Consider the following 24,155-nt stretch of genomic DNA (forward strand, 5'->3'; position numbering starts at 1 on the left):
AAGAAGGGGTATTTACTTTAAAAAGAGACAGAAATGAAATATAGGCAAATGCAGAGGAAGAGAGAGTAGACATCAAATAACATATCACTTAGATTCCAAGCAAGGTAATAGCACGGTAATTTTTTTTTTATATAAAGATTTTATTTATTTATTTGTCAGGGACAGAGGGAGAGAGAGTGAGCAAGCACAGGCAGACAGGGAGGCAGGCAGAGGCAGAGGGAGAAGCAGGTTCCCTGCCGGGCAAGGAGCCCGATGTGGGACTCGATCCCAGGACACTGGGATCATGACCTGAGCCGAAGGCAGCCGCCTAACCAACTGAGCCACCCAGGCGTCCCGCACGGTAATTTTTTTAAGAGCAAAAAAGGAAAGTAAAACTTAAAAACAGTTGTGTGAAATACTGAAATAACAAGATAATGACTTTTACATTGGCCTGAACTCTATTAGTTTCGTGTCGCCCTACCTTTCTCTTCAAACAGCGAAAGATTCATAAGAACTCGAAGAATATTTAAGTAAGCGTCACAGCTATTTAAACATTAAAAAATTTCACCATAGAAATGTTTGCAAATGTAAGATGATTTTTCTAAAGATTGTTTAGGTTCTTCCTAGTCATAAGAGTTAACAAAGGTGTGAGCAATTACTAAATGTACCTTTTAGTTGGATAACATATAAGAGGAAACAATGAGCACCGGGGGATTTGCGTCTGATAAAAATGGAACACTTCAAACAAGAGTTGATTCATTACTGAATTGAGCCATCAAGAAAGGTTGTGGAGTCGTCTTCAATCAAACTCCTTCAAACTCTTTAAAAATAAGATAAATCCTTGTTCATCCTAAATGATGTCAGCCCTATGCCTCAAATTCTTTAGATAATTTCCTGGTCTTTTGATTCTGTTCTATTTTTGTTTAGAGAAAGCTATCTATCTTAGAGGGACTATCAGGACTAGGTGGGAACACTTTAAAATTAGGGGAACCTTGAAATCACACCTAATAACCTCATGCCTTCACTCATCATTTGTGGTTAAATTCAAAACTAGATGCCTCGTATTTTAAAAAATTGTACCAGATATATTACTGGACTTAAAAAAAATGCTAAGAATTTTAAGTGGGTCTCCTTCAAGGCTCAAAAATTCCAAAGCCATAATAATAATGAGTAGAATTTTATGTGTATGATCTGATTTAGTTCCCACGAAATCCCTAAGAAGTGTGAACGTTATTTTCTACATTTTACAAATGAGGATATAGGAACCGGGAGAGTAAACAATTTGCCAAAAATCACTCAGCAGAGTGACAAATCCAGAATTTGAAGTTAAACCTTTAGAATGGAGTGCTCAATTTCTAACATGTTGCGAAACTGTCACTAAAATTTGGACAATTTTCTCTCCTTCATACAGTTGGAAAGTACCAACAATGTTTCGCTAATAATAAAGATTGGGGCAAAACATTTATATAATCACTATTTATGCAATAGCAGAAGTGAAAAAACATCCCCTAAGCTTTGTTCTGACTGGAGGAAACTAATGAAATTTCTACCTTAAAAAATAAACATCCAACAGATATTCCTTTGTTAAGAATCAACCCCATTAATTCGGGGGTTTCAAAATCATGAAAACCCCTTTTACTGTAAAGTATCTCTAGGGAAAAACCTACGATCAACTTTACAACATACAGAAAAAGAACTTTCTTATAGGCCCACCTGCTTAGAGACATACATTTTCCCTTTAAACTTTTTACATATTCTCATGTGCCACAGAAAAAAGCATAAACATCTTCATGATAACAGCTAAACAAAAATTTCATTAAATCAGACACATAAACTAAATTTAACTCAACAGTGAAAAATCTCATCCTGAATGATACAACATTCTTCACCTTGCTCCTCCTCTCTGTCTCTCCTTCTGTAAGCTAACAGTGCCAGTTCACTTCTGGAAAAGATTCCTGAAAAAGGTGGCATTGATTGTGCACTATGTTTTTCATAATTTACCACCTTCTGAGTTTGCTTACTTGCTCCCAAATTGCAGGGAATACTGTGGGCCCCAGCCCCAAGGAAAGGAAAAAACCTTCCCCTCCAAGTTGACTCTATTGAGAGCAGCCAGAACTCACACTTTGCAAGCAGGCATATCCAAAAGGCCATCTAACCTAATTTTAAATGCAAAACTCTTCTAAGTAGCATATACATACTTAATTCCATGAATAAAGAACCATACAGTATAAACTTCATCCACCCTTCTTAAATTAAATGTAATCTACAAGAAAAAAAAAGTTTTCCAAAGATTTTTTTTTTTTAATTAAAGGAGTTCTTCACTACATCAAGAAGACAGAAACATTATGCCATAATGTGAAAATGCCAGAAGTCTCCATCTTCTTTCAAACTCTTAAAAGGTGGTATTATGGTACTTTAAATATAAAACATTTTGATCCAAAATCTTGTAGAACCATTATGCTATAGTATACAGAATCCAAACATTTGTGTGTATCATGAATAACATTAGAAATGACATCATAATAATCAGCTATACTGCATCTTCATTTTTGTTTGCATTATATTTTCCAGCTGCTGATTTCAGAAAATTACCACTGGAGTTCCTCTCTTCTTCACGCACAGCAGAGAGCAATTTGCAAAGTCATGCAAGGGTGAAAATGTGATTGAAATATAGGGATCTTTCTTAATGAAAAATGTTACCGCTTTAGAAATTATGGCTAAAACTATTTCAAAAACTCGCTTCTATCTTTTAAGCCCTATGACATAATAGTCTCCATTTATAAATATACCATCCAGTTGTAAATTACTTGGCATCAAATATAAAGGTTTTTTTTTTTCCAATTGAGTTCTTATGAACTGTACATATATCCATAAAATTATACTGGTGTTTAGTAGGAGTATTTTGATCATTTTTTTGTGTCTCTCAAAATGGTTCAACGTCAGGATTCTTAAAATCAAATTTAATTGTCATTCATAAAAATTAAAATGTTGTCAAAACTTTGAATCAGATGGGAGTATCTGTTGATATTGTCTAAACTTCTAAATACAAATTGAGATTTAGTCTATGATTTACAACATGACTAAATTGAAAGTATTTCTTTATAATATTGCTACCTGTTTAAAAGTTTAAAAATCATTCCCAATTTGAATGTAGATATAACATAAAGATTTCTTTAAAAAAAATAAATAAAAGCAAGGAGAATGAACTAATTCTTAGATGACTATGAAATTAAAAAAGACAAGCAGAAGTAACACGTTTTTATAGTTTAACAAAAAGATAAAAATCATCTTTAAATAATGATATTTATTTAAACTTCTACCATAACCTTAGTGTACACACACACACACACACACACACGAGCTGAGATTGGAAGAGTTTTACAACCTAATTAAAATTTAAAGGAAGAAAAGTGAATTCCTGATAGTAGCAACAGATGGTTGAATTTTAAGTTTTCTGTCCTACCTGGACCATCCCAATCGTCTGTCTCAACTCCAGGCTGGCCTGGCTTTTCTGACTGTGTGTCCCCATCTGATTCTGCCGTTTCCTGGACTCCTTCATCATCACCTGGAAAACACCGACACACAGAGAGAAGGGGAAGTAATTAAAGCTCTCTATTTGACATTTAGATCCTGGCAAAGGGATGTCCTTAGCATTTGTCTAAGTATATGTTTGCTACATATAGTTGTCATTATGTAGATAAAATGCCGATGATTTATCATTTTCATATCTACTATGGCTTTACAATAAAGAAAATCAACATTAGTCATCAATAAATGAATAAATGAAATTAACTATTATAAACAAGAGCTTTCTTATAGAAGTTTTATTGTTATTAATATTATATATAAAGAAGAAAATTAAAAAGCAATATGTAATGACTATACTGCTCTCAATACAGAAAAATTTAACTCCCATATTTCCAAATAATAGTTTTTATAAAGGCAAGATATAGCAAAACAGAAACAATTAAAGTCTTAGGGTAAGACCTATTTTTGTGCTGGGTTGAATGCAGATATTTTGAAGCTTCCCCCCAACTTTAAACTTGTTAAAGCTTCATTGTACTTTTTAAATGGATATAAAAAGGCCATATTAAATGATTACCATTATGTGGTATATAAGATAAGCCAATGATTCAAGTCTTCACAATGCAAGAAGCTATAAAGCTACACTTGTTCTTTTCTTTTCTTTCCTTTCCTTCTTTTTTTTTTTTTTTTTTTTTTTTTGAGAGAGGAAGGGAGAGAGCATGGCAGTGGGGGCAGGGTGGGGAGAGCAAATGGAGAGGGAGAGAGAATCTTAAGCAGGCTACACGCCCAGCACAGACCCCACTGAAAGTTCAATGCAGGGCCAGATCTCATGACTTAAGCTGAAATCAAGCGTTGGATGCTTAACCAACTGAGCCACCCAAGCTATACTTGTTCCTGATAAGAGTAACTAGTTCACAGAGTTTCATGCCTTCATTTCCACATAAGAAAAGAAAATGTAATATATTTTGAGCAAAAGTACAGTCATGGCAAAGAAGATACATTAACAGTGCAATTGCATTTTGTAAGTCAAAAGTCTAATTTATAAGTACCTTCACTTTAAGTGATAAAGTAACTGCTTTATAGGAAAGTAATCCATGGTCACAATGTACACACAAACATATTCCATAATATAGCTACTATCAATGATCACAGAGATCAGAACACAGAATACAAAAAAATGTGATGTCAGAAATAAAAAGACTCCATACCAAAAACATGGCAACTAAACCTTGAATCTAATAATGCCTAATTTTTTTAAATTAAATTGCTTGCCCTTCTAGACTTTCTCTGAAGTATTCAGTTCATTATTTTCCACATAGTTGCCCAAATCTATAATAGTACCTAACTCTTTATATGATTATACAAAAAAAAAAAAACCACATCAAATTCTTAAAATCTTTACAAGTAACCTAGAAATTACAAAATTTTCAGGAAACTATTATTATTACAATTGACATAATGTGATGTTGATGAATTTTGAACTTTAAACTCCATATATTTTTTATTCATTTCTATACATAGCTTCACAAAATGAATCATCTTAAAAAGTGGAATAAAAGTAGAGAGCATGCAGAAGCCCAGTGACAGCTCCATTGTCATAATTTCCATAACAGAGGATCATTGGCTCTGGCGGGTAACAAAGAATTAAACATACCCCACGCCACCAAGCCCCATGTCTGGAATTGAAGGATCTTTGAAGGTTGAGTTCTCTCTTCTTTTCAGGATGATCACCATGAATAGCAATGAAATTTTTTCCATAAAATAATAGATACTAAGTATCTACCCTATTTAAGGAACTGCAATAGGTATAGAAGGATATATATGGAAAAATACAACACCTTTTTGGAAGTAGTATAAAAATGATTTAAGAAAGTAAATTCACAAATAATGAGAGTGCAGGACAAGGTCCAATTGCCATAAAAAAGGTGCAAAGGCTCAGGAGTAAGATAAGAGTCTGTGTTCCTTTTTGCAGGTCACATAGAAAAACATAGACACATCAACCAATTATCTTATAAGATCAGTGGGAGAGTTCTGCTCTTACTTCTCGGACACAAAGAGGGATGGTTCTCAGCCTGCATAAAAAAAGTAGGCTCTACTATATTCTAATATTCTCAAATACTGTGAACCCTGAGCTAACTAGGTGCTGTTCAGCCAAACACTGCCTGTCTTGGCCCCTGTCTAGTGAGCCCCTTCCCCAGAGCCCAGGTTGTACCCGTTGTTAAACACTTTAAAGAGTATCCCTGCATATATGTAAGTATTGAACTAATGCCCTGCACGTAGCAGAATGGCATAACTGGAATGATAAGGTATTACCTTTGGCAGAGAACCCTGACACTTCTATGAGCTGGTTTTTCTCTGCTTGCCCCTTCCTGTTCACCTCAATTGACTCTCCCCAGCCCCGCCCCATGTTCTACTTGGTACTTTGTGCCCCGTGGAGACAGGATTCTGTGGACCTCATCACTGGGGCTGCTTTGTTCTGAATTCTCGTTGGGTTCAGTCAATGGAAGGCACTGAAAAGATCAGAGGGTCCAAGGGCAGGAAGAGAGAAGACAGGTCCATATTCCTCAGTTGCATGCTGTTTGATGGTTTCCACTTATAAACAATGGCTGCATTGTACAATCAGCACTCTTGGGAAGGGGCCCTTGTTTCTCCCACACTCCTGCATCACTGTCACCTCCCCTGACTCTTCACATCAATCACATCAGGAGGGCTAACAGCTTCCCCCTCTTTCCAGCCCCTGGGTGCTTCCTGTTCCTTATTGGTTTTGTTCCCTTAACTCTAGCCACATCTTGTATGCTGTCCCTTCACCAAACTCTCTTTGGCAAAACCCACTGACCAAGTTATCAGTTTCTTTCTGGGGCTCTTCCTGAAGCATTCCATTTCTTCCCAAGCTCCTTATACTATTACATTCGTGGCTTTTGTCCAGTCATGACTTATACAATAATTTATAGTAAACATTCTTTAAATAGGCTCACTTTTTATAACGCATAAACATATTTTTACAACAAAACTTATCATTGCTAGAAAAGAAAAATCAGTATTAGATGCTTATAATAGAAGGCAATAATAAAATAAATAAAATAAAATAAAGGTAACATTACTAACTTCTCCATATTGTGTCTATATAGACTCTGAGTCTCTGGTTTCATTTCTCTGTAATAGAAAGGAAAAGTAACAAGTGAAGCTATTTAAGTCACAGCAATAGAAAGATGAAACATTCTCACTGATACACAAAGAATAGAAACTTGAAAACTTTCTCATCAGTTGATTCAATGCTACCTAATACAATAATCAGTAGAACCCCTTAACCTTCTTGAGTACCCCCAGGATACTGAGTTAATTTGGGGAGATATGACCTTTATGACACTTCATTCTTCATGGACACTAGAAACCCACACTAACCTCTGCCAACTACTACAGCAAGCTTGTGATTGCATTTCCACTTCTGAGCGCAGGTTTAACTCAGGACAATAATGCAGGGGGGCCTATAAAGGAAAATATCCTTCCCAATAGTGAAGAGTAGAGAATGCAACCTATAATTTTAAACTTTTCTCATGTCTTATGAATCTTCAAACAAGGAGGAGACTCTGGAGATGATCTGAGCCAAATTAGAGAAATTTATTGACTACAACATGGATGCACACACCGGACCAGTAACTTATGTTTGATCTTATAGCTACTATATTTATATATGCATAAGGCACTTTTCCCGAACCTTCTCATGCTTGAGCAATAAGTGCTTCCCAGTCATCACAGGGTGAGTGATGGAAGCAGGTTTTGGTAGATGTCCTCTCCTCAACAAGAAGGAAGTAGGATTATAGGAGAGCATGAAGAGGCATCATAAAATTCACCAAAAGCAGCAGTTTATTCAAGGTTAGAAATTAAATTTGAGTCTCTTTTCTTGCCTTTGCCATGCCACACTCCCACCAGCTGAGTACAGAGCTGTGCACAACTGAAATAGCCGAATAATCCTAGAGCAACACATATTGAAGCAAGCAAGAGACATGCTGTTAAAAATTACATACCCAAGGGCTCAGATAGTAAAATTCTAGTCAGAACCACTTGGAGAAGTTAAGTTTTAGATTCAGTTACTGACTATACCACTCTGATGGCCACACAAAGGAGTAAATCTTTCTAAATTCTACTATTGCATTTAAATTGTTGGAAACATGTGATGCCATGCACAATTTAATCAATCATTAACCTTTATAATGCATATTTTTGAAGATACAGTGAAATATATACTTTCTCTTAAGGACCATATAATCTAGTAAAGGAGTTGGTAATATTCATAAGAGAAGTAACCACTGATGAAAACCTACAATCAAAGTAGTCCATGAATAAGTCCACATGAAAACACATACAATACAGAAATTCAGAAACCAGAAGCATAAAATGACATTGGCCATGGAGAAGCTTGTATAATTAATTCCATAGTTCTTCACACTGAAGGCAGTGAAAAGCATTTAAGGTATTGAGGTAGGGGCTGAAATGATCATGTGACACAAATACAGTAACCAACATATATTTATTGAATTTCTATGAACACATTTTGTCAGACATCTGGTCTTTGAGTTCTCCCTTACTCATTCCATAACAACACTCTAACCCACGTCTCAGACATTCTTGCCCAAAATTTTTGTGAGACTATAGTTAAGTCTACTCTGCAATATTTTTTTAGGCAAATTACATATTTAGAAGGAAAGATAATGAGAAATATACTGGGAAATAGGTATGTTTGGAAGACTATATTACAGAATAATCACAATAACCACAAAAATTAAAAGTTAAAAGAATCCAGCTGAATCTACAAATGTTCATCTTTATTGAACAGAGATGATATAAACCATTCTTTATTAATGCATTAAATTAACTTTTGAGTTCCAGGCACTATGCTGAGCACCAAGAATACAAAAACAAAAGAAACAAACAAACAAAAAAGGATGGTTCCTTTTCTAGTATAATTTACAGACTAAAACAGAGACAGATTAATAGATCACAATCTCATGCAGCAAATACTTTGATGGGAGCAGTCCAACATATGACAGGAGCCCACAGGAATGACACCTAACCCAGACTTGGTGCAGTAGAAGTTCCCTGGAGGAAGAACCCAATAAAGATTTCTGAAATTTTGGAGACATGACCTTAGATAAACCTGAATTCTGTAAGTTGAATCCCCTGAGGCTCCATGATTGAAAACCATTTCTCAGATTCAAAAATGAAAGCCATCACCCCCCAAAAATGCCATATAAAAAACATTACAGTAATTAAGTTGCTGCACAGGAAAAATGGTGGTGAAACTACAGACATTTCAATGATGCAAAAGTAGAATCCATGCAAAGTTTTAAGATGCTAAGAGAAATGGTTTTGAGAAATGCTACTGTGTGATGATTAAATGAATCAAGTCCTTTCTTTTATTCAGTCTAGGCTAAATTTACGCAGGATCATCCTCATATACTATCTACTGGGAAACGAAAATAGCAGGGTGACTACTAATCTCAGCAGATCCTTGATGCACAGAGAAATTTGGTAAATCACTCAAAATGAAAATATTATAATTCAGCCTATTAGGGGCTTGATTGAGCTAGTAATTTCATATAATAAAATACTTTCATTAAATGTCACTTAACTGCCAAAATGGAACTATAGAACTTAGATTTCAACTTGTACCAACATCTGGAGCAATACTCAGTATTGATAATCCTGGTTCATGGAACAATTTGCTCTAATTTGTTTCATTATGCAGCACGTATAATTAGAACTACTGAAAATAAATATTGTAGGGTATTTAGTTAAAGAAACACTATAAAGATAGTTGATTGTATACAATTAACAGCTCCAAAGAAATTACATTTTGCAACTGTTTTAAGCTATTTTACAACTGGGTAAATGTGCAGTATATAACACATTAATAAAAATAAATCTAAGAACAGAAGAATAGTTTAGAGCCCTTGATCGATCATTTAATCATATTTTCTTAAAGAAAAAAATTGCCAAAAGATGACAAAAAAACCTAAGAATGTCATAGGAAGTGATACACTTGAGTGCAGAAAACTAAATGGGCTGAAATTAAATTTATATTCATCTCAACATCTACTATGTGCCACATACTAAAGTTACGAAGATGAATAAGGCAGAGAACATGTCCTCAGGCTTGGAATCTATATTAAACATAAACATGGCTACCATTTCTTGAGAACCACTTAGCACTAGCTAAATGCTTTATGAACATTGCCTCAGTTCTGCCTGTATGGTATCCCTGTATTTCAGAAGAGTAGCCAGGAGGCAGAAATGTGAGAAGAAGCCCACACACTGCTAGCAGACCCAAGAACTGAAGCCACGTCAGTCTGACTCCGGTGACCATACTCCAAACCTAGCAGGCAGCGATACCCTACCGAGTATGGAGCAACAAAGAGAGCTAGATGGGATCTGATAGCTGGTTCTCCTCTCCACATCATAAGCCTTGTTTCTTCATTATGCTTACATATTAAAATGAAATGTTTGAGGATATAATATTTATAGGCATGATTTTTTCTCAAGTATACTATTTGACTTAGAACTCTGTAAACCAACTACACATAGATGCTTAACCAATTATCATTGCTCACTGACGAGTGATAAAATTAGAGGTCTTGGTTTCATTCTTTTTAACCGTAACCTACTACAGTATCATTACATTTGCTAATTAATTGCCTTTGGCACATTATTTCTATTTAATAACTAAAATATGTCACATTTGTCAACTTTCAGACCCTTCATCTTCTAAGTTTATCTTGGGAAACTAACTCTCATTTTTATGGTAATGTTTTCATCCAATTCATTTTTAATCTTTTTACTAATGAAAAATGAAATGATTAAAAAATAATCTAATCGAATGTGAAATCTCTGAAGTACTTTAAAGAAACACTTTTTTCTACCCCCTCACAATTGGGACTGGCTTCTTCTCATTCAATACATTAATTCTCACAGAAAATTTATAAATAGAACTTTATTTTGATACTAATCCAGCTCCAGCTTCTTCTTGATTTGAATGGAAATGGCTTTACTGACCGTTGTTTTTTCTTCCTTCTCTCCATTTTTTGATTCTTACATGTTTGAAATCAGTACTCTAAGTAGCTTATGAAAAATGGCATGAATAATTAATAGCCAAGATAATAATGACAAGTTTGTTAAGATATTGCTTCAAAAGCTTTGTTGGTAGGAAGAGGAAAAGAAGAGAGAAAAGGATGCCAGGGAGAGAATTAAAGAAAGAGCTAGGAATGCATCTGACATCTATTCATTTACTTGCTAAATTCTTTATTCACATACTTTTAAATAGAAATTTCAGTGTATTTTTAGCAAAGCACAAGCACATTTAATGGGATAACCACTATATATATATATATATCCAGAGACCAATTCATAAAAAGATGGAACAGAATAAATGTCAAGCAGTAACAGAATCTATAATATTTCTAAAATTACAGCTATGGAGTTAATGGTTTTCCATTGCAAGATTAAACTCTTTTGTTGCTCTGTTAAAAGATATCACACATATTTTGGAGGCTCTTCCATTTTCCTTAGTCTAGTTTTCAGAATCAATGAGAGGCCTATAGGAGGAAATTGAAGGTGTTATTGAGCAAGAGAATACACAGCACAAATGACTCGGGGAAATGCACTCGAATATAGTCTCCCGAACACATGAAACAGAATCTTTAAATCCCATATTCAGTATTGTTGGCAAGGTGGTAAAAGCGGTGGCTCTCCTTGCAAGGCAAAAATAATTTCATAAACACAAACATCTTTTCACCCAACGTTAGACATTTCTGTATAAATTAAAGATTTGCTACGTTCTAAGAAAGCCACTTTTCTAGCACAAACAGCAGCAGTGTTTGCAAGCAGTCACACAAGAAAACAGCCCTTCTCAGCCCTGCTCCTTTAATCCATGTAGTTCCTATCAATATTAACCTCTTATAGAAATTCTTGTACAATATAACTATTGAACTTTCTTGACTAGGAGTGTTTCTGAAGCTGTTAGTCATCCCTATAATGTATTTTGCAATCAGCTAAATCATCAAAGTATTTTTTAACAATGAACAGTTCAGAACTGACAGATCTACTTTCTTGTTCACACTGCTTATCAGAGAATAGATATCACATATGTTTTCCAGGTGCTTCCTATAGTTAGGATACCTTTACAGAAGCCGCTCATGAAAGATAAGGTCATAAAAGAGATGAAAAATGTGTGAGCTTCATACACTTATGGTTTTATCATCAGACAAGATAGCTTTGGTTAAAGGACTGTAACAGTCAAAAACAGAATACTCCAGCTTCGTATTGAAGGGCGAGGACATTGAAGTTTAAGATTCTGTTTTTGTTTGCTTTGCCTAATAGCCCCACGATATTGTTGGGCTTAAAATAACAGTTTGGTAATAGATTAACCAAACAAAAGTGTCGTGATAGATGAACTCTGCATAGCCAAATTACACCTATGGTTATATCACTGGATACAAAAATAAAATTATGCAAATGTTACTCCTTTGCTAACACCTAAATCTAAACATTTCAACCACCTGAAAAGAAAAGGTCCATTACACTGTGGATCCCTGTAATGGTGTCTGTCTGACTCCAGTCTTCCTTTAACTTGCTACAAGTGTATAAGAAAATGTAGGATTTTGCCATATTCTAGATAGTTATATTCCATGGACAATTATTTTAAAAAACACACATGATTTCCTTAACCTATCTAATATGTCATTGCTTTGGCAATAACTTTTTTTTTCCTATTCCAGAATATGAGCAATTAAACAGATCAAAAGAATAGAGCCCATATTTACTGGTCTATAAATTTTCAGACCCTAGATGAAGAAACAATTTTGGAGCAGCTGACGACAGTGGTCCAGAGCTAAACCTGTTATTTTGAGAAGAAACTCAATCTCTACAGTTAATGGGTGACTACTGTAATTTGTGGTATTCTATTATAGCTAGTAAGAGGAAATTACTGAACATGCTGATGTTTATGGTACTTATATAAAAGTCACAAATAAAGTATTAATAACTTAGGAAGACAGCACAGTGATTTATAATTTATTCCTATAGTTCTAATCCTAAACACTTACCCTAGATGTGACTATCATCCTCCTTGTGAAAAGAGCTTTCCTCAACATTTAAGTTCACTAAAGATCTGGAGCATAAAGGAAATTTCCACATAAGATAAAATAAGGCACATTCTCAGCAGTATATCATCCAAGAATTTTTGCTTTACATTACTTCTCTCAATGGGCACTTGAAAAAGTCAATACATAAGCAAGGGCGGAAACATAAAAAACACCCCCTCCTTTACAAAGATGCTTCTAGAATGTGTATTTCAAAGTTTATATATTTAAGTATTTTTTCTTATTATCCTTTCCCCTTCTCCCTACCTCCCTCCCCACTGCTCTCCAAAACCCTTCACTGAAACAACTGTATTGCATTCAGAGGAGGATTCTCTATAATTAAGGCACTTCTTGCTCCAAAGCAGAAAGTTATGCCTGATAATATATAAGTGAAGATCCTCTGAACTGTAATCTATCTTTCACAGATCGGTTCTGTTATCAAGACACCACTATTCCTTCAGTTTCCTGACTTCATTCTTCAAGGTTCGAACCCAGCATTCATTGTAGGGGCTCACCGTCTTCAACAACAACAGAAAGTAAAGGCAAATCTCACGATTCTCTGAAACGGTCTCTTCAATAAACCAGCCCAATCCAGAAAGATCAAGCCACCTGAAGAAGGTAATATCTGAATACTGCTTTCCATGCAATCTTATTGTTTGTTCTTTCCTTTTTAACAAAATGATTCATCCTGAAGAGGTCTCTCCACTCTCATAATCCAAATCCATTTAAGCCTATGATTCATAAGTAATTCCTCATTACCATAGTGTTCCATTACTGTAATAAAATTTACTGATTATAAATAGACTTTATTCAAGCCACACACCCAAAGTGCAAAAGCCCAGTGGAGAACACATTCTGGGACAGCAGCTAACGACTCCGGTCCATATCTAAATGCCCTTTATCCAACGTTAGTTCAAACACCCTAACGACGAATGATTCTCAGAGCTCAAAATAGAGGATAACAATTATTTCTCCTGATGAACCTTATTTTTCCTACTGCTTGGCAATCAAAATCACACCTCACCCCCATTTTTTTCTCTCTACAATGGCTTGTGAGACATTCAGATTTGCATTTAATGCTTCAGCTTTCAAGATACCTGTCTTCCTCTCATGCTTCTCATCATTTCTATCTTCCATCTTGGATCATGGCCATCTCTCTGACCCACACCTATCTCTCCGGGGTCAACTCACACCACAATCTCCATTGCCCTCTTTGCCTGTGCATCAGGCTCTTGCCGACGACGCACTGTTCCATCTACCTGAAACACTATTACTTCTTTTCACCTACTTAATGCCTATTCAGCATTGGGCAGCAGCTCAAGTACTGGATTCTGAAGGCTACTTTCTCTCACCTTCCTCACTACATCAAACTACCCTGTGCCACTTGTGTGATTACTTTATTAATATCTACCTCCCCACGATCATGTAAACTCCAGAACAGCCAGGGACTTCCCTGTGTTTACTTACATGCTAAGCACAGCATGCCCCACAATGTTGGACATAGTACATGTTCAATTAATATTCATCAAACTGGATAAAGCATGCATTTTGAATGGACTGATGGCATAATACTTTGAGTCATGAAGTACAGACAAAGAAAAGCTATGCCCTTTGCATAAGTTTATTCTTCATAGTAACAGAATGTAGAGTTGGGCATGTGGACGCCTGGTCATAAAGACCACATCGGCCAGCCTCCCCTTTAGTGAGGTGGACCGCTCCTAAGACTAAGTTCTGGACAATGGGATGTAAGCTGGAGAGTTTTGAGGCAGCTTCCAGGAACCTAGTCATACAGCTGAATCTAATCCTGATGAAGTTTGCATATCTGAGCAAAAAAGGGGGAAAAAAAAAGTATTCTAGGTCACATTAGCCTCGTCCCAACTCAGATCCGTATCTAGCTTCTACCACGAGTCAGAGTCCCAAGTCTGTTATCACAAGACCCATTTAGACTCTTTTTACCACAAGGTCTTCCCACACCACCTCCCCCCTCAGGGCCAGTAAGAGGTCCTTGGTTGCTGGTGATAACGCAGGAAAAACAGAGATAGTATCCACAGCACCGTCCAGATTTTTAGAAACGTGGGAGAATTTTTCCCCTCTCTGCGTTAATTTTTAACCCAGTAATTTCATGAGTATTTGTGGTCTTTATAGACACAGGGGAACTTACCCTATAATGATAACAGATTTGGAATTCAGATATCCTTAATGCCAAGACATTTAGGAATCTTTTTTGAGGTTTCCCAAAAATTAGGAATTTGAAACCAGACTTAACATTCTTGATCACTGTTATCTCCTAGAGCTCACTCATGTTGCCTAAAGGTACTAATGGGAGTTGATTCAGGCCTTCTAGAGCCCAAAGCTTATACAATTTGGGAGGCCCTCTTTAAAAGAAGAATACAACTCCATAATTACAAAATCAGGTCAGGGACATGCAAGGAGTCTATGCAAATGAGTTCTGAAGCTATGCTATTGAACTTTCCGATGTTCATATACTATTTAATATCAAAATAGCTAAACGATCACTAAATAAACTCAAAAAGGTAAATGAATATATCTGATATTGACTTGGCAACTTGAAGTTTAAAGATAAAATTCACATTTTTTAGTAGATTTTCAAAATTTGTTCCTTTACTTAGTGATCTGATTTTTAGGGCTATCTTGGAAGTTCTCCAACACAACTGCCAGTATTATAGAGAAAACACCCTTCTTTTCCAAATTGGGTTTTTCTTAGGATATATGCGATTTTCCTTGTCCATTTTTCACCAATATCACGCTGTATCTTTGTAGTATAGTTTCTTGTTATGAGTTCCCGTATTTCAGTATCTGCTCTAGTATTTAGCCACCGGGACAGGATGTAGGAGCCCAAGGCTCAAGGACTGGGTGAGGCAGGTGTGTGCTGGCCAATAGCTTCCTTACTAGAAAGATGCTCAAGACAGCAAGGAAGCTTGAGAATGAACATACTCCTTCATCACCCCAAACGTAATGTTTTCTCCACTCCTTACATTTATTCCTTTTCTCACCTACACCTGTTTTCCTTTCCTTCCTGGATGACTGTATCTTTAAGAAATGAGAACAGTCTTTCTATCTTCCCCTTTTTGCCTCTGTAAATGTGTGGTCACGTATAAACACATGTATCAAGGCTTCCACGGCCAAAAACAAGTCATATAGGTTTTCAGTGTTGGTTAACTAGCCTGGACCACAATTTGCATTAAAAAAAAAAATCTAAATAAAAAATAGCGGGTCTCTTGCTAATTCTGTGCAACAAGAGAAATGACATCACATCTCATTGTTAAATAGGTAGGAGGGCAACGTGTTTTATATATCTGTAGATTTCTACCTTGATAAATCTCTATCTTGAAAAATAATCCTTAAAGAGACCTTCCCTTCTCACTGTCAGAAAAAATATAATCACAGCCTACCGTCTGAGCAATTCCACTTTCCATCTCCGGGATATAAGACGTGGTGAGATACAGCCACTGTCAAGTTTCAGAACAGTTCCTTGTCTAATCTTTCCGTTTCTCCAGATCTCTGATACAGAACCTGTTAGAATGGATTGCTTACTTTTCCAGTTCCTATGTTTATCTCACTTCCACTCTTGCCATCTGCTGCTGCATTTCCTTCAAAAAGTGAAAAGTTTCCACAGTGCCCGAGCTTTCCCTGCAAACAATGCCCTCTTCCCCTCTTCCTTCCTTCCTTTCTCTGCTTTTTATTGAGTCTCATTTCATGTTAAGGTCAAGCTGTTTTAAAGAGTTCACGTTGCACACCTTTTGACAGGGCTGAAATTCTTAAACAGTTTTGATGGATTTGTAAACACTTTTTTTTGGGGGGGGGGTTATTACTGGCTTCAGCCCAAGTACACCCATTTTGGGTTGTCCCCATTCATCTGAATTACCTGAAAGCAGCTTTGCAAGAAACAGGCGGTGAAAAACAGTGGCTCATTTCATGCCACCAAATCGGGGCAATGTAATCATCCGGTTAGTGGGATGAGTCTAAAAGATCATCCGATATAGCTCTCTCATTATATCAAAATGCCAACTCCACTTACTGAAAACTAGCTTGTAACGACAGTCTTTAGCTAGAAATGTTTTAAGGACACCTCTAATTCCTTTACCTGAGCCTTTCTTTTTTATTTCTTTTTCTTAACATATACCCTTATTCTTGACTGACATGTCAAGCTTGATAGATGTTTAATTAGAGAACACCAAATTATTGCATTATTGCATTATTGCAGATGGCAAATTAAAAATACCTTGGAAAAAAGTCAGTTTTATGCTTTCTATGCCCACACTTCTTCAGATGTGTTCATCTTCTTCTGCAAGAATTATACTGATAGACACCAGGAAACAAAACCAGTTCTCTATTTCCGTAAGTATAACCACCTGAGTTTTAACTCAGCATTAACCTTTAGTAGTTCTATGACTTTGGCCAAGTTACTGACTCTGTGAAAGTCACAGGTGAAAACAGTGTCTACCCTACAGGCCAGGCAGTTGATTAGAGATGATACACGTGCAGCAAGATGTCTGACTTTCAGGAGCCGTCAGCAAATGAAGGCTGTTATTACCATTATTGTAATTATTATAATTGGTACGTAGTCTTATGCCAATCTCTGGAATCTCACTGAACTACAAGAAGGAGCTGAACAAGCGATCTGCATTCCTTATCAGGATTTACTCCATTGGTATAACACATTCGGTTATTTTTCTTGATCTTTTAAGAACAGCAAAAAAGTGACTTTATGACTATAATTAAATTCATCATACCCCAGCTTTCACTTTTCAGTTTTATACAATCTATATTTAGGCCCACCAGAAATAAAGATTACCCCCACAGGTAATGGAGAGGCAAATTCTTTCGTGCTTCCTGTTGCTTCTCAAATGATCATCAAAACATTGTGGGAAGTTTTACATACGCACAAGAAAATATGAATTTTATATTAGGAGATTGGGAACTTTGAAGATCTTATTTGACCTAAACTTCAAATATGTTAGCACAGAACAAAGAACATTTTCTCAAATTACTTATGAAATTTAAGGATAAAAACTAGAGGAGACATGGCTCCTTCTATGAGATCAGTTTCTCTAAGATGATAACATTTTTTCTAAAATCATAATATGACCAAAAGTCAGATTCAAAGTTGTCAACTGCGTTAATTCCATATAACTAAAATAAATTGGCTTCCCAGGGTTCTCTAATACTAATGCTATTTCATAATTTAAATTTGCCTTAAATAGAAAAATAAATTAAGAGTCAGTAGATGTAAATGACTGGCAAATATTAATGTAGACCTGTATGAATTGTTTTATATATATATATATATTTTTTAAACAAAATAAAATAGGAAAAAAACATTTTAATTAAAACAAGGATTTATACAATTACAACTTGGTCAAAACTATTTTTTTCAATTAACATGGCCTCTTCATTCTACCCAAAATATCACGGAGAAAATGTAACAATAAAAGGACTTATAAATAAGTAGTTCTTCCTTATAGTACTCAGCTAAAAATAATGATTAATTAATTCAGTATCAGATTAAAAGTTAAAAAAGCAACAATGTAGATGTCTTTTAATATCCAGATGCATATACAGATTATATAGTATCATTTTTTATTATATTATGTATCATATATATAGTACCAGGAAATTAAATAAATTCTTACTCTTCTTTTGACTTTCAACATTGTAGGAAAAACAACAAACTATAGTAAATTTTTCAACTTAACTAAATTGAAATTTAATTGCCTAACTAAAACTTAGGCAAATCTCTCTTGACATCTTATGTTGTCCAGGTAGAAGTGGAATGAAATACACTTTATTACAATATGAATTTATTTTATAAATAATGAGAGAATTAGGTAATTAAATATCTTATCAAGTCAACATATTTCAAAAATATCACTAGTAGACTGCACACTGAAGATATGTTGGTGGTCAGCTTACAGACAAAACAATAACTTGAGTTTATAATATGCAAAAAAGTAGTCTATATTATCATACATGATTCATATAAATGATATCATCATGAATTATGTCAACACAGCATAGAATCAATTATTTTAATTTTGTTGAATTTATTATGATGATATATCTGGGATCAGAGATGAGGTAGACAGACAAAGCTTGATCTGACCCTCATATATAAAACACAAGTAAGTCATGTACAAAATTTATATACCCTCTGGTTCCATCAAAACCAAGAAAATGCTGAGTTCCTGTAAGAACAAACTGCCTTCAAATGCTCTCATTTTTTCCAATAATTGTGGTTTAAGAAAAAAATCTATCTGATACCCAAAAAAACCCTCTGTTTGGGGGATTTTAAGATGGTCATAAAAGGGTGATACTACAATATCCTAGGTATTATTTTTTTCTTCCAATCTCAGAAGACAAAAATAGTACAAGCCCAACATAAATATGGCCTCAATATCTATATTCTAAAAACAATTCCGTTCCATTTTGCATTGTTAGATGACTTATGTAAGAAAAATGTAAGGATTTTAAAATAATGTAAAAAAGAAAAAAAAAAAAAGAAGTCCTGGATCCAGGAAAACAGAGTTTGCCAAGGAACAATAATGTCATGTGGAGGGAGGGGGAGGTGGTGCAGAAGGGAAGGGAGGTCCATGCCAAGCAAAGCTGGGGGCTGTTCAATCAGCTCTATCAGGCCTCCATCAGTGTCTCCACTCCAGCCAAATCCAGAGAAAACAAGGAGTCAAAGATTCAGGTCAATAAGCTTATAGGCGATTTGCACAAACAGTTCCTCCAGCAAGGTAAAAAACAAAGTCATATTGGCTTTTCTTTTTTATGCCTTCTCTTTGAACTCTCTGGTCCAAACACACCCTGGAAATGTCAATGTTATATGCAAGAATTTTAAAAGCTCAGCTTCTTAATCCCGTTAAGAAAAAAGGAACCAAGTTGCCTGTAAAGATCACCTTCTTTATTGCGCTCAACTTGATTATGGTAGAGCTGCCTTTTGCAGATTCTGATTCTAGTCGCCCAGGCATCAGAGGAGGTGAAAACACGTCATTAAAGGCAGAAGGGAGGAGGAAAGAAAGCATCACGATTGAGAAGCATTTATGGAAGACAAGTAAATAGACTTTCCGAACTAAAAATAGTAATAATAAAATAAAAAGAAAATAGAAAACAAAACAGTGCATTTGTTTGACACTGGAGCGAATGAAAAACAAGCAGTTTCTATTCCCACAGCCAAATCTGCATGAAGTGTGTTCATTTTGCTTCTTCTTTTCAGTATGAAGGATCTAGATATAATGCTTCTGTTGCTTTACCTTAACATGGAAACGGGGGATAAATGCCAATAATCTAGGCTTGGGTTTGTTACCAAAGAGAAGTATGGCTTTTCCCTCAGTTATTTCTTTTCTTTTCTTTTTTTAAAGATTTTATTTATTCATTTGACAGACAGAAATCACAAGTAGGCAGAGATGCAGGCAGAGAGAGAGGAGGAAGCAGGCTCCCTGCTGAGCAGAGAGCCCGACGTGAGGCTCGATCCCAGGACCCTGGGATCACGACCCGAGCCGAAGGCAGAGGCTTCAACCCACTGAGCCACCCAGGTGCCCCTATTTCTTAATATTTAAATGAAACTACAGAACTACATAAACTGAGAGAAAGAAAGAAGTGGAATGTGGGGGAGGGACATATCAATGAGTCTGGCAACCCACTGGCAGAAATAATTAAGCACGATGATGAAACCAAGGCTGAGATTCACAGCTTCCAAGCTTTATCTTTCTGATACAAGGATGTGGTATTGTGGAAGGGAGCAAAGTGACTCATACCATCCTCCAACACCCCAAACTGCTCTTCCGGAAACTACATTAATGAGCTACAGATGGAGTCTCATCAAGCCCCTGGCTAAAGGGAGGATTCTGATTGGGGTTATCTGTATCTCCTGACAGCCTCCCCAAATTACTTGTTTCCATTTCCTACTTGAACCTTTCCTTTCTGCAGGCCTTTCTCTTCTAGGTATAAACAAACATGCCGTGACCATGCCTCTTATGCCAGTTCCAGCTCAACTCCCTTGTCTGGCTCACCCAAGCCTTCCATGGTTGTGGGAATCCAACGGATTCCTAAAGCAAGTTGCTGCACAGGTAGGACTATGCCTCTCCCACTCCCCAGCTCTCTGCTGTCCTCTTCTGGCTTTCTGCGACACTGGCTTCACAGGGAGGGCAGTTCCCACCCAGAGTACGGGGTACTGGGAGCTCACTCCCTTCGCCTGGGTCTCTGGTCAAAGTTCACCTTCTCCATCACTCTTATAAAATCTCTCTCTCTCTCCGTTCCCTTTCCCCTCCTTCTCTCTCTCACTCTCCTCTCTCTATCACACACAATCATTCTATTACCCTTACCTGTTTAGCTTTTCTTCATAGTGCTCAACATTACCCATCATATTATACAATATGAGTTTGCTTATTTACTGTCTCTCTTCCTGAGAATGAGATTGACTTTTGTCTACTGCTGTATCCACAGCACTGAGAAGAGAGTCTGACACATACCAGATGCTTACTATATGGGTTTAGTTGAATTGAATTATCTATTGAGCAGAATTGGAAGCTTCTGCCAATCTAAGTAAATTTCTGTTTATGTTTGCTTTTGGGGTGATATTAATCACTTCTGGGCTAGAGTTAAACCCAAGCTGAGTAACTCAGGTTTATTCTAGTTCTTTAATATGCTATGCATTTTTTCTATTTTAAAGTTTCTTTAAAATAAGAATATAACCTTTAATTTCTGCAAACAACCTATGTCAAAGATTTTTGAATGTGGTAAGAATGTCCATTGTTACACTGTATCAGTCACCTTAGTTTATGGATTTCCATTGTGCTCCCCTTTTTCAACCTGAATCCTTCCAGATTGAACACATCTAATATTAATTCATTTGTCTACGCTAAGTATTTCACCCAGTGATTTCTCTGAGCATTCTCTATACATAGGTCCTATGATTCAAAGTCAGGTTTGTTTCTCTTCCAAAATCAACTTTGATGGCATCATTTTCCCTTTCAACTTTTGTTTAGAGATGATGTCACCAGGAATACTTTGGAGGGACCCTCACTACCTTTTCTAGATAATCATAATTCAAAGTTCACTGACACAGTTTCTTTGGAGTTTTCTTTTTTTTTTCTTTTTTTTTTTTTTAAGATTTTATTTATCTATTTGACAGAGAGAGAGATCACAAGTAGGCAGAGAGTCAGGCAGAGAGAGAAGGGGAAGCAGGCTCCCTGCTAGGCAGAGAGCCCCATTCGGGGCTGGATCCCAGGACACTGAGATCATGACCTGAGCTGAAGGCAGCGACTTAATCCACTGAGCCACCCAGGTGCCCCATGGAGTTTTCTTTTTTTTTAATGACCGTATGTTCTCCTAGCCCACAGTGATATTGACCTGCCACTTCTCTCCCTGTTCACATATCCTGTGACATTCTCTTGGAATGTATCCCAAGACATGTTTATTTCATTTCAGTCATTAATAAACTTGGGCATTTCAATGAATGAACTCTTCCTGCAAATAATTAATAATAGTGAACCCCATTTCAGAACTGCTCCATCTCACCCCCACCATGAAACTTACAGTCTCTGAGTTTATCCAAGAATCACTAATACAGAAGAGTTCCCACCTGCCAGCGGTAACATAAGGAACACTCCCCACCAGTTGCTCTCCAGACCACTTAAGTTTCAATTGATATTAGTTTGCTTAGCTCTGAACATGCACTGATGTACTTCCATGTTTACTATATAAACCAGAAGAAAGGCAGAAAACAAATCACTGAGGCATATAACCAAGCGCCACAGGAAATGTGTAGCACTTATGGACCCAGCCTTGATGTCTTCGTCATGTGTAAATTCAAGGAAATAATTCTTGCTTGTTTCCTTCCTCTCCCAGATACTGCAAGGCAAGATGCCAAATGATCTAAACTCACTGCACCAGAGGAGGAGGCAAATTATAAGCACTGCTTTATATTTTGTTAAAATTCCTGAAATCTAAGGATAGCAAGCAACTTTGAGAAGAGCACCTTTTAACAGAGCTCATTTCATTCATTTGGAAGATGAGAAATAGACGTGAAATAGGCAACGAACACAAAGTAACGAGTGTATAAGGAGTGACGTGACAGTAAGAAACTTCAACAGAATTGCCAGGTTCCAACTTTAGGCCTGCAACTCTAACAAGGGTTTATTAAAGATGATCTTTTCCGCTTTTAATTGTGAATATTTATGACTTAGACTCATCTGATTAGGAATTTTACACATTTAATGTTGACATAAAATTCTGACCAGCATTTTGACATTTCTGTGGAATATTACATTATGAAAGTGATTGGAGTCATTTTTAATCACATGTTTTATAATGACTAGCAATAATATTAATAAATGCTTCGAGACTTACAAAAAGGCCTGCCCTTTGACAACAAGGAAATAGACAATATCCATATGGAGCTGAGGAAAATACCACAACAATAAGAGCAGAATCATTTTAAATACTGGAAATATCCCGTATAATGCAGCTCAATTTCAAAAGTAGGAAATTTACTTATGAAAAGTATGTCTTCATAGACGTACAAAAGCAGGGAGTTTTTCCTTACTTTTTTTTTTTAATAAAAAGGAAAGTTACAATGGCATAGGATTGTTTTTATACACAACACAGTTGCTAAGATACAAATGAAGACAGACTTTAACTGTATGTGTATCCTCCGTATCCTCCCCTGACTTTCTGAACACCTTGTTTGGAACACTTATGGTATTTTAACCATGTTTTTGTAATCTGAGTTTTTAACCACTATCTTTTGTTTAATACAAAGAAAGCATTTAATGTTCTAAAGTGTTATCCCTGGAACTCCAAAAAGAAACCATGTCCTTGCTAGATCTTAATCATGGCTAGATCTTTAGCAGAAGAAACTTTCCAAAGACTATAATTCATTTTCTATATATATGTATACATACACACACACACACACACACACACACACAATTTCCATGTTGTTGTAAATGACATTAAAATATTCTCAAAAAATATGTTTCATCAGTGAGTCCAAGTTGAAATTATTTTTCTTCAGAACATTTCTTATATGCTCCTTCATCATGATGTTGGTGGTCTCATTAACCACTGAAATACTTATACTCTTTTAATGCTAAACCTATCTCCTTCCCTGTGACTGGGAAGAAAACATAATTGTGTATCACTGAGACTAAAACATGAATTTCTACAGAAAGATCAGTTTTTAATTTCCCGGAGAGAAAATTTTCTCTTCCGATTGTAGCTAATCAACTTAAGTGAAAAATGGATGGAATTCCTACTATGACCTCAAGGGGATGTAGTATTGGTCGAAGAGCTGGTTCTCTCTTCTGCCAGTTCCTACTGACTGCAGTGAAAATCTTCTGGTCTCACATTTTATGAGAGTAAAATAATGAAATTCTTTTCCTATTAAATAAGGCGACAGCAGTTTGTAATAGTTATAGTCGTATTTATCCTGCAAAAATTGTATGAGAAAATGAAAATTCTTATTTCTGCCTCTCATTACTTTCTTATTTCAAA

At 36.0% G+C, this 24,155-nt stretch overlaps 1 protein-coding gene across 2 annotated transcripts in view; it reads right to left on the minus strand.

Annotated features, from left to right (window-relative positions):
* The window catches only part of ZFPM2 (zinc finger protein, FOG family member 2), a 457,914-nt gene that overhangs the window by 336,347 nt on the left and 97,412 nt on the right, over positions 1 to 24,155 (minus strand). For both annotated transcript variants that reach the window (XM_047725745.1, XM_047725746.1), the window contains one exon: positions 3,443 to 3,544. In XM_047725745.1, the coding sequence (XP_047581701.1) occupies positions 3,443 to 3,544 (102 nt within the window). The remainder of the gene's footprint in view (positions 1 to 3,442; positions 3,545 to 24,155) is intronic.

This window comes from Lutra lutra, chromosome 4, assembly GCF_902655055.1.
Source record: "Lutra lutra chromosome 4, mLutLut1.2, whole genome shotgun sequence".
Classification (NCBI taxonomy): domain Eukaryota; kingdom Metazoa; phylum Chordata; class Mammalia; order Carnivora; family Mustelidae; genus Lutra; species Lutra lutra.